The 11,969-nt window shown below is 40.9% G+C and overlaps 1 protein-coding gene across 2 annotated transcripts; it reads left to right on the top strand.

The window, feature by feature from the left end:
- Window positions 1–312: 312 nt before the first annotated feature.
- On the top strand, window positions 313–3,564 carry Fezf1 (FEZ family zinc finger 1). Of its 2 annotated transcripts, XM_015488430.2 has the most exons (5): window positions 477–1,047; window positions 1,198–1,419; window positions 1,611–1,745; window positions 1,977–2,109; window positions 2,533–3,564. In XM_015488430.2, exons 1-5 carry the CDS (start codon window positions 619–621, stop codon window positions 2,889–2,891), a joined length of 1,278 nt encoding a protein of 425 aa, XP_015343916.1. In that variant the 5' UTR covers window positions 477–618; the 3' UTR covers window positions 2,892–3,564. The 2 variants fall into 2 exon arrangements, with proteins under 2 accessions (XP_015343915.1, XP_015343916.1); XM_015488429.2 differs by having other exon boundaries at window positions 313–1,419.
- The last annotated feature ends 8,405 nt before the right edge of the window (window positions 3,565–11,969 follow it).

Raw genomic sequence — 11,969 nt, 5'->3', positions numbered from 1 at the left:
CAATGATTTTAGATGATGTCACTTAGAGCTAAACGAGAAAATTGATCTCAGATTTGCTTGGCCTCTAAAGCCTGGTTAAGCAGATTGAGAATTAAAAAGACGGAGGAAGTAGGGGGGAGGGGGTGGCTGGAGGGTAGCAAAGTGTGCACCGGCAAGTGCGCGAGCGAAGGGGAGGGCGCGGCGCGTTGCAGAGAGCGCCCCCGCCTCTTCTGGGCGGAGGAACTTCGCTCACCAATGAAAAGTAGTCAATGACTGCAGAGGAAAAAAAAAAGTTTTCCTGTTGACTGTTGGAAGCGAATTGAGCAATTATCTAGTTTACCTTCTCCTCTTGGAAGTTAACGATTGGCGAGATCTTGGCTGCGTTATTGACACAACACTTTCTATTGATAGAAATATGTAGTGATTGTCCCCGAGTCATTGGTGCGCCAAGAACTCTGCGATGGGCTGGCAGGAGTCCATTGGGCTGGGCAGGCAGGTTCGGCTGGTGATGCTGGGGAGGAGGAGGAGGCTGCTGGTGGTGATGGTGCCCGTCCTCCTCTCCGCAGGTCTGTGACAAGCAGGGAACAAGGCAACGACCGCGCAGCCCAGCCCTGGCTGACGGACGCTGGCGACTCAGACATGGACAGTAGCTGCCACAACGCGACCACCAAAATGTTAGCGACTGCTTCAGCCCGGGGCAACGTGATGAGCACACCCAAACCCTTGGCTTTCTCCATCGAACGAATTATGGCGCGCACCCCAGAGCCCAAGGCCCTGCCTGTCCCTCACTTCCTGCAGGGAACCGTGCCCAAAGGGGACCCTAAGCACTCTCTGCATCTCAACTCGTCGATTCCCTGCATGATCCCCTTTGTGCCTGTGGCATACGACACGAGCTCCAAGGCAGGAGTGACCAGCTCAGAGCCGAGAAAGGCGAGTCTGGAGGCCCCGGCGGCGCCCGCAGTAGCGCCCTCCGCGCCAGCGTTCAGCTGCAGCGACCTGCTCAACTGCGCTCTGAGTCTGAAGGGCGACTTGGCCCGTGATGCACTGCCGCTGCAGCAGTACAAGCTGGTAAGGCCGCGTGTGGTCAACCACTCTTCCTTCCACGCCATGGGCGCCCTGTGCTACCTGAACAGAGGTGATGGCCCGTGCCACCCGGCAGCCGGCGTGAACATCCACCCGGTGGCCTCCTACTTTCTCAGTTCCCCTTTGCACCCGCAGCCAAAAACATATTTAGCCGAAAGGAATAAACTGGTGGTCCCGGCGGTGGAGAAGTATCCTTCCGGAGTAGCTTTCAAGGACCTGTCTCAGGCTCAGCTGCAGCATTACATGAAAGAAAGCGCCCAGCTTCTGTCAGAAAAAATTGCGTTCAAAACCTCGGATTTCAGCCGAGGATCTCCTAATGCCAAGCCCAAAGTTTTCACTTGCGAAGTATGCGGAAAGGCAAGTACTCTGAAGAAGTCTCAGTCTCTCTATCTCTATCTCTTCTTTCCCTTCCTTTCTTCCTTATTTTTTGGGGGGTAATTATTTGTATACACTTGTTATACTTCCTCCCCTCCTCCTCCCTAGTTTCAGAGTGCTTAATTTCAGTGTGCTTGTTTGGCTAACTTGTTCTACGTGTCTTTAATCTTAAGGTCTTTAACGCGCACTACAACTTAACCCGTCACATGCCAGTGCACACAGGAGCCAGACCCTTCGTATGCAAAGTGTGTGGAAAGGGCTTCCGACAAGCCAGCACCTTGTGCAGGCACAAGATCATTCACACGCAGGTGTGTTCCTCTGTCTCAGATTCACCTGGTAAACTTAGGAACGCTGAAATGACTGATAAAACCTTATTCTTTAGCATAAGATTTGTTTAAATGTGCTATCTGGGGCGTTGCAACATATCATTTGCCTTTGTTCTGCTTATAAGTGTTAGAGCATCACTGTTTTGCTTGCAGGACTGCACGTAATAATAACAAAACACCTTAATTCCTCTGTTTTTCCTCCCTCCTGCCTAGGAAAAACCTCACAAATGCAACCAGTGTGGTAAAGCATTTAATAGAAGTTCCACTTTAAACACACATACGCGAATACATGCAGGCTACAAACCGTTTGTGTGTGAATTCTGTGGCAAAGGATTTCATCAAAAAGGTATTGAACCCAGGAGATGTTGTCTCTCATGGCTGTTTTGGCCAAAGCCATATTAATCGTTGGGATATTTCAGAAAACGATATTTAAAATGCAAATAGTTATGTGAGGCTTAGGTTGCCAATTCTAAGACCCTACCCCTGAGTCTGATTAGTGTTAGAGAAAGGCATGGTTCATATACCAAGGGGATATATGAACCGCTGGTTCTCGCTTTATATAACTGAATTAATGAGTGTATATTAGAATGACGAGGAAAGGCCCTCCCCGTTGATGTTTAAAAATAAACTGAGGGAATCCAGTACCATGAACTGGCGGTTACAGCCCAGGCAGCTCTGGAGCTTGCTCACTAATCTTTGATGTGTCTTCTCCCTCCCCTGCATTTCAAGCTCCTTTCAGAATCACCTCCCTGTCATTTGTCTGTTTCAGGGAATTACAAAAACCACAAGTTGACCCACAGCGGGGAGAAGCAGTTCAAGTGCAATATCTGTAACAAGGCTTTCCACCAGGTTTACAACCTCACCTTCCATATGCACACCCACAACGATAAGAAACCTTTCACCTGCCCCACGTGTGGCAAGGGCTTTTGCAGGAACTTTGACCTCAAGAAGCACGTCCGCAAGTTGCACGACGGCAGTCTGGGGTTGGCCCGCACGCCGGCTGGGGAGCCAGGCAGCGACGCGCCGCCTCCGCTACAGCAGCAGCCCCCTACCACTCTGCCACCTCTGCAGCCTCCTCTGCAGCCCCCAGGGCCTCTGCAGCCTGGGCTCCACCAGGGCCACCAGTGATTGAGGCCAAGTTTCTTCTCACCCCCAGCTGGGGCCCCTACTGCAGGGGCAGAGGCAGACTAGAGCCAACCTCCAGGTCTGCAGAACCCGGGGCATGTTGGGCCCCACACTTTGAGGCGCACCAGAAACCTCTGCATTTCTTGGCCTTTGGCCTCTTGCATGCACCTGCTAAATGGTTTTGTGTATTATATTCTATATAGGCACTAACAATTATGAGAAATTTGGAGGGTTTTATGATTTTCTTTTTAATTTGGAAAGACTTCATCTCGGGTGGAGAGATGGTGTTTGTTTTGTTTTTAAACAAATTTCTGCTGTATTTATTGAGATCTGTATTATCTACCCGGGAATGCTGCATCATTTTAATTTTATTATTGTATATATTTCCATTGTGTCAATTTGGCTGTCTCAAGATGCCTGCTGATCGTTTATCACTATATCCTCCTTGGAAGTAACAACACTGTGTGTATGTTACACACACACACACACACACACACGTGTGTGCCTGAAAAGGTGCACTATGCATTCGTGAGCACATAGGTACACACACACCCATACACAATAGATAAGGGTGGTTCATTATGAATGAATTTGAATTTCGGTTTTGATTTTTGCACGTGAAAGTTGATTCATTGACTGTTGGAAATAAATACTTGGAACATGATTATTTAATCAACAAACTTTAGGGCTCTGTTTGTATTATTCAACTAAAGATCTCTGGTTCTGACCCTCTCTCCTCCTTTTTAAAAAGTTCAACTTTTGATTACTATCAAATGCTAAGATCTGAATATTCACCAAATGCAAATCGTCTCTGCAAGTGGTTACAGCTTTGGGTAAGGTTATGCAATTCAGTAAAGTTCAGAGAAAGAAAATGTGTATTTTTCTATCAGAAACATGACTTTGGTTTGGGTCTTCTGACACTGGTGGTGCACAGTAAGGTGAGAACAATATATCTAGGAGTCGTGTGTCACATTTCCACCAAAGCACCATAATATCATTTTGAAAGGTATCTATTGTTTGCTTCCTGAAGCATATACTGATTTGTACACTGCTGGCGAAGAGAGCTCCATGTTTTTCATGTGTATATGTTTATAGACGAATATATGCCCCTTCAAGGAGGAAACATGGATGAAAACCAAACTGTGGCGGGTGCCAGGTCCTTGAAACGCTTCAAGTGTTAATCAGCAGCTCCGCTGTGAGCTCGGGCTCTGGTGTTTTCTAACTGCAAGTCTCTCCTGTTTTCTTGCCAAAACAGTGAAACAACTGCTAAAGACTTTAATTAAGAGGGGTAATTAGTTCAGATTTATCAAAGCCCGGTTGTTATACTATTAGCTGCTCAGTAGAAGCTGCCAGACAAACTCACAGCTCAGCACAGTAGCCCGCTGCAGCGGGGCCACATCCTGGGAGTGAGGCGGAGAGGAGCGGGCATAGGGGGTTCCCGCCTTGCCTCTGCGGTCCCCGCCGCCCCTCCCAGCCCCGGGTCGCCAAGGTCAGACCCGGGGTGTGTTTGGGCCCCTCCCTCTGCTCACGCGCTCCTGCCTGGGCTTTGGGCAGCGGTAATTCACCGCGTATCCTGCGCAGGCTTCATAGCGCCCAAGAAGTTTCTTTTCTTGCCTGAATCCAGGCAGCTTTGCCAGCTCTAGGACCTCTCGACCATTGCAAAGGGAGTGCGGTGTGGGGTTGCAGCGGTGCCTCTCTTTTGTGCGTCATAAGGTGCCCAGGGAAAGGTGGCGCGTGGGGCAAAAGGCCAGACCAAAAGCGGGAGATGGGCCGAAGGCAGTGCCAGGGCGGGGAAATAGTTTCCTTGGCAATCCGGACTCACATTTCAAGGCCGGGAAGGATTGACAGCTCTGGACGGCAACAGTGGCCTACTAGGCTGGAAAGTGACAAAGACCCCCCGCTGGGTGATCAAGGACGTGGGGGTGAGCCAGTCCCTTGGGGGCGTCCAAGCCGCTTTCGGCCCCTGCACCTTCCGGATTGGGAAGAGAAGGTCTGGGGAGCTGGAGAGTACTGGCGAGAGGTGAACCGTCAAGATTCTGGAGAACAGCGAGGTTTTGACGCCCAGTGCTGGCCCCGGAGCGCAAGTTCTGTGTGTATGGTGACAGGTCCCAGCCCAGGATTCACTAGCTCTAATCCCGACATTTGTCTTTTCCTGATCTCCTCACAGCCCGACTTTGTCCTCTCTTGAGGCCAAGTCCATGTCCAATTTGACTTCTGAAAGCGATGGAGAGTTTGGGAATCCCATAGTTGGATAAATTCGGATCCCCACGTCCGTCCGTCATAAGCACCTTTTCTCTCTTAAAAGGCAGCCAACTTGATTATCTTGTCCCAAGCCCTGGCCAACATTCCCTCACAAATGCCAGAGCAGCAAAGGGAGTTTAGGCAACTGCCTCAGAGGTTAACCACCTTTTCCAGGTGGCTTAGTTGGATCTTGGAAGCACTTTTCTCTGAGTAAGAAGAATGAGATCAGGGATCATTATAATTTGTAATGTATAAATTCAAGTTAAATAGCAGAAAATGGCTTTTGGTTCTTGAACTTATTCCCAATAAGCATTTGAACTTATTCTCAAAACCCAGCATGTAATTCCTCTGAACATTCAAGGTGTCATGATTGTATTGGTGGAAAACAAAATAAGCATTGTTAAGAAATGTTTATTAAAGAAAAAAAAATTCCTCCAGTTAGGGAATAGTTCTGTGTGGAGTTTGTTAATCCATGCTAGTGTGCTTTGACAATGAAAAAAAAAGTTTTTCACAGAAGAATATGGCTGCGACAATGTAGGAAGAAGAATGAAGAAAGAGATGGGCAAGGGGTAGGAGAGAAAAAAGCTAGAGAAGGAAAGAAAAGCTAAAAAAATAACGGTTCTGTTGTAAAATGGAATAGCTAGGTGGAAGGTCTGACTTGGGATAGTTCAATAGTCCCACGGAATGTAGGCAAAAGGAAGTTGTTGTCTGTGGGCTCATAGGTTGGAGCAGCCTGAAGTGTTGTGATCAGATAGAGGAAGCCAGAGGAAATTCTCTAAAACTAAGCACTCAGGAGAACTACTTGTCAAGAGAAGAATTCTTAGTGAACTCTGATTTGACACAGCTCTCAGAGCTTACTAAACATCAAGGAGGATCTCCTTAAAGAGAGTGTGAGTTTAGAGATTAAGTTTATGGGGGCGGGATTGATAAGGTGGGACACTTAGCTGTTAGTCCACAGAAGTCCTTAAAATTCTCTCCACTCTGGCAAACACTGAAAGGTGATGTTTTTTCCTCAACTCCTAACCTATGTGTGTATGTATGCCTGTGTGTGCATGTCTTTGTGAGGTTGCATAGATATTTTTTGAAATTTAATATCTTTTATTTCATGTAAGAATATAAGAAGTATTTAGAAAGTAACATCTTTTATTTAAAAAGAAAACATTTAAAAAAGGTACATTGACATAAAAATACTCGATTTTTTCTTTTAAAATTTGATGTGCCGATTCTTAATATTTGAACTATATAAATTAACTTGTTAATTTAAAACTAAGTTTGTTTCCCTCCCTTAATTATCTAATAGGAGAGAAAGTCTCGGGCTGTTATTTATAAGCATGTCTGAAAATTACATTTAGATATGAAAGGTCCTTATTTCCATCTAATTAAAAGCCAAGTTGGCTTTTAATACTTGGCTGCATTTTATTTTTTAACATTGATTTTTTAAAAAAAAATTTATTCTAATTTGTTATATATGATAACAGAGTGCATTACAATTCATATTACACATATAAAGCACAATTTTTCATATCTCTGGTTGTATACAAAGTATATTCACACCATTCGTGTCTTCATACATGTTCTTAGGGTAATCATGTCCATCTCATTCCACCCTCATTTCTACCCCCATGCCCCCTCCCTTTGCCCTTCCCCTTCCACCTCTTTGTCCCATCTAGAGTTTGTCTAATCTTCCCATGCTCCCCCTCCCAAACCCTCTATGAATCAACATCCTTATGTCAGAGAAAACATTTGGCATTTGGTTTTGGGGGATTGGCTAACATCACTTAGCATTATCTTCTCCAATTCCATCCATTTACCTGCAAATGTCATGATTTTATTCTCTTTTATTGCTGAGTAATATTCCATTATGTATAATAACACATTTTATTTATCCATTCATCTACTGAAGGGCAACTAGTTTGGTTCCACAGTTTAGCTATTGTGAATTATGCTGCTATAAACATTGATGTGGCTGTGACCCTGTAGTATACTGTTTTTAAGTACTTTGGGTATAGACTGAAGAGTGGGATAGCTGGGTCGAATGGTGGTTCCATTCCCAGTTTTCCAAGGAATTGCCATACTGCTTTTTATATTAGCTGCACCAATTTGCAGTCCTACCACCAGTGTATAAGTGGGCCTTTTCTCCCACATCCTTGACAACACTTATTGTTGTTTGTATTCTTAATAGCTGTCATTCTAACTGGAGTGAGGTAAAATCTTAGAATAGTTTTGATTTGCTTTTCTCTAATTGCCAGAGACAATGAACATTTTTTCACATATTTGTTGTTGATTGACTGTATATCATCTTTTGAGAAGTATCTGTTCAGGTCCTTGGCCCATTTATTTTTGATTGGGTTATTTTTTTTATTTTTTATTTTTTTATTTTTTGGTGTTTAGCTTTTTGAGTTTTTTTAATATACCCTAAATATTAGTGTTCTATCTGATGTAAAAACTTGCTCCCAAGACATAGGCTCTCTGTTCACCTCACTGATATTTTCTTTTGCTGAGAAGAAACTTTTTAGTTTGAATCCATCCCATTTATTGATCCTTGATTTTAATTCTTGAACTATAGGAATTTTCTTAAGGAAGTTAAGGGCCTAATCTAACATAATGGAGATTAGGGCCTACTTTTTCTTCTATTAGACACAGGGTTTCTGGTTTAATTCATAGGTCCCTGATCCACGTTAAGTTGAGTTTTGTGCATGGTGAGAGATAGGGGTTTAATTTCATTTTGTTGCATATGGATTTCCAGTTTTCCCAGCATCATTAGGAGATTCATCTGATAGGAAAAAGACATACACAGACTGAAAGTGAAAGGTTGCATAGATTTTTATGCTTATTCATAAAGCAGGTGCTGTATAAGTAGCAATGGCAACTTGTCTGTGTCCTAGTTCCTCTTCTTTTGGCCAGACATCTGGCAGCAAATTCTTATATGTTTTGTTAGAATGAGAGGACAGTATTTCTATTATCTACTCAAAGAAATGCTTTATCTTCAACTTCCTCCATTGGGGCTAACTTTTAGTGTAGAAGAAGATAGCTCCTAGGGCTATGAGAACCAATTTTATAAACAGCAGCATCCTAATGGTGATTTACATTTTGTTCAGTTTGGGGAAATCAGAATATTATAGAATGAAATTAACAATGTAAGTAGTTAATTCCTATTTAACACAGAACCAAATCCAAACCCTGATTTCTAATAATCTCTTCACGAAAATTACAATTTGTTCAAACTTCTCAAATTTTAGTTTAAGACCAAGTTATGATTTAAGATTAGAACTAAGTTGTCAAATTTCAGTAGCAAATAAAAACCTGTCTTAGGGGTCTCATCAGAGCAATTACGTATTAGAGAGGTTAGAAGCTTAGTGAGTTTCTTACGGAACTTTGTTTCTTTCCAAACATGGAAGAAATTAATCTACATGATGCAATGGAGTCATAATTCCCAGAATCTGTGCATCCTGTTTAATAGACTTACTCCTTATTTTGCTGGGAGCTATTAATGTCAGAAAATTATTTTGCTAGAACTAGTGACAAAGAATTTACTAGCAGATAACTGCAATGAGTGTCTTATCTTTGTTAAAGTATTTATCCCAAAACATGCAATTATAAAATATCAATGATATCAGTTTCAAAATCAGGACAAACCAAAAATGTTTTCCTCATAGCTTTGTAAACAGTGCATTGGGTTAATTTATGTTATTCATGAAGTTTACATTAAAGGATCACAAGTTACTCTATTACCAAACACAGCATATTTTTTTTTAATTTATTTTTTTTAAATACATGACAGCAGTGAAAAGCATTACAATTCTTATTACACATATAGGGCACAATTTTTCATATCTCTGTATGTAAAGTATGTTCATGCCAATTTATGTCTTTATACATGCACTTTATTGTTGTTGTTGTTACTTTGTATTACAATTCTTAATACACATATATACCACAATTTTTTGTATCTCTGTTTATATATAAAGTATGTTGACACCCAATTCAGGTCTTCATACATGTACTTTGTATAATGATGTCCATCACATTCCACCATCCTTGCTAATCCCCTGCTCCCTCCCTTTCACCAAACATAGCATATTTTAAAGAGCATGAAAATTAAAACCAACTAAATTCCAACCTATGAGAATATGAAGTTGCTGGCTCCTAAGCAAAAAAGAAATTTTGAATCAAATTAAACATTGCCTTTTTGCTATGTTTTGCTGAAACTCAATGATTTTCACATGAAAACTTATGTTTCCATTAGTTTCATTAAAAAACTAAAAATTGTACTTCATTTATAAGTAGAAGATAAGTTATTTTGAATTCATTGCTTCTGAGGATTAATGTGTATGTCATTCCAGCTCCTGGGCAAAGTACAAACAAATAAGAACACACTAATCAACACACTGGTCATTTGTGTGCTCTTGGTTTAAAGCAATTAATTTCCAGTTTACATACCAGCCTAGGAAGCTCACCCCATGCAATAGAGAAGGGGACATCTAAATGGCCTTAATAGAAAAATATCTCTTTGTTGCTATATTTTTTTTGTGTGTGTATTGTGACATGTTACCCATAATGAGCTTTGAGGAAAAGTTAAAATTCATCACACAGTAAAATAGGAACAAAATTATCAAAAAGAACCAAGTACATTTTCTGTTCAAGACTGCTGTTTTATTGGTGTCTCATGAAATCATGTTGTTATTGGTCTTAGGGAGCTTAAGTTACTAAGTAAAGATAGAAGAAAATCCTGCCAATATAAATCTCCAGGGTTAATATTTTGCTGTCAAACAAATGTTGCTCATGGGTATAAAAATGTGGGAGTGGGCAGGGAAAGGATCAAGTATCAGTTCCTATCTAGAGCTAGAAATCTAACACAAAATGATAAAGAACTCTCCAACTTGATTCAACTCTGTTCTTCTTGATGCAGATCTTAAAGTCTTTAGTGTGGAGAAATCTTGAATTTCAGCCCAAATTCATGGCTCTCTAGTCACAGTAACAAAGAAGGTGATATCTTTTGATAACCTGCAATAGAAATGTAATTTATCAATTAAATGTGAACCAAATCTGTAGTATGTGGCTTTGTCAGAGTGAGCAACCATAACAAAACATGACAGATTTTTGGCTTAAATAGCTGAAATTTATTTTCTTACAGTTCTGGAAGCTGAAAGTTCCTGATCAGGGTGATAGCATGACCTTGACCTGATGAAGTCTCTCTTTCTGGCTTACACAGGACTGCCTTCTTGCAGCACTTTTTTTGTGTCTGCTGGATGTATGAGTGGGGTGGGAAAAAGAAAGCAAGCTCTATGTATCTCTTCTCATAAGTGCACTAATCCAATCAAATCAGGGCTCCATCCTCATGATCTCATGTAATCCTGCTTACCTCCAAAGGCCCCAAAGACCATCAAATTCTTGGTCAGGACTTCAACATATGAATTTTTAGGGGACACAATCACAAGTAGTGAGTGAAACATTCTAAAGGTATATTTGTTAACACAGAGTTCTGAATTAAGATGCACTTAAATTTTTAAAAAATCAAAAACAAAAATTGGGGAGAATTTCTACAGGATAAACAACTCAACAACCCATTTTGTTCAACAAATAAGGGAAAGGGAGAAGGAGAGAGATAGAGATAGAGATAGAGAGAGAGAGAGAGAGAGAGAGAGAGAGAAAGGGAGAGAAAGAAAACATTAGTTCAAAGAATATTTTAAAACAGAATAACAGATTGCTATGTGTGAATCTTATTGCAAGGGTAATTCTTATTATGATAATTCTTATTTCAAGTTTAAATTGTAAAAATTTTAAGTGACCTATGATATCTGAGACTACTGGAAATTTAAACATTGAACGTTTACTCTTCAGATATGAAAAAACATAATTTTGTTAAAAATAGGATTTTCAGAGTTATGTAGTCAATTATTTAAGGATGAAATGATATATGTATTAGATTTGCTTAAAAGTTACATGGGAGAGGGAAAATGAATATTGAGCAGGTGACATAATATTGGCTATGAATTGGTAAGTGCTGAAGTTGGATGGTGGAAAGAAAGATATATTAGTCACACTGAATACTTTTAAATTTAAAATTTCACATAACAAAAAATTTTAAAGATCTCTTATGGTGAGTTTCTATGCCACAAAACATTTTTACATTCAGAATGCTATTGCAATGAGTATTAATTGCATTTTTTACATTATCCTTTTTGATCTGATTGCAGGATTATTAGCATTACAATGTAGAACTTTAAACATCTGTGGACATGTTTGAAAATTAAGGTGAAATAAAGTATGTAGAAGGATTTGAAATAGGAAGGGAGATGTTTTTTTTTAATGTCTTTCAATAATTATCAGTAAATAATACAAAGGAAGGGAACCTACAGATCTGTTTCTCTATTGAGAGGAAACAAAAGTTAAGAATATACAGCATTAGAAAAATTTATATTGGTTAGAATATACATGGAAGAAATATAGGTGGGAGTTATTGAAAGGCAGTTCTGCACATAAAAGAGAAACTCTCCCAGCATTTGTGAAATCCCTTTGAGTCCCAGGTCTGGGATGGACAGGAGGTGATCCAGAAAATAAGAGCTAAAACTCAGTGATCATTCGTTGATTTATTGACTTGAAGTGCAAGTGCCTACTTAATTGTCAGTTATGTGTGTTAGTTAGTGTTCTGTCACTGTAACAAAATAAACAACCTATAAGGAGGAAGAGTTTATTTTGGGTCATGGTTTCAAAGGTTTCAGTCCATGGTCAACTGGGCCCACTACTTTTGGGTCCGTGATGAAGCAGCACATTATGGTGAAGAGCATGACATGCAGAAAAGCTGCTCACTTCATGGGGGCCTGGAAGCAAGAGAGGATC

The sequence above is a fragment of the Marmota marmota genome, unplaced genomic scaffold (genome assembly GCF_001458135.2).
Source record: "Marmota marmota marmota unplaced genomic scaffold, marMar, whole genome shotgun sequence".
NCBI lineage: Eukaryota > Metazoa > Chordata > Mammalia > Rodentia > Sciuridae > Marmota > Marmota marmota.
This window is presented reverse-complemented; position numbering and strand designations above follow the sequence as displayed.

Coding starts and splice junctions, on each gene's coding strand:
- Fezf1 (XM_015488429.2), top strand. CDS start 619: ATGGACAGTAGCTGCCACAACGCGACCACCAAAATGTTAGCGACTGCT. Junction 1,420..1,610: donor CTTGCGAAGTATGCGGAAAG/GCAAGTACTCTG, acceptor TTTAATCTTAAG/GTCTTTAACGCGCACTACAA. Junction 1,746..1,976: donor ACAAGATCATTCACACGCAG/GTGTGTTCCTCT, acceptor CCTCCTGCCTAG/GAAAAACCTCACAAATGCAA.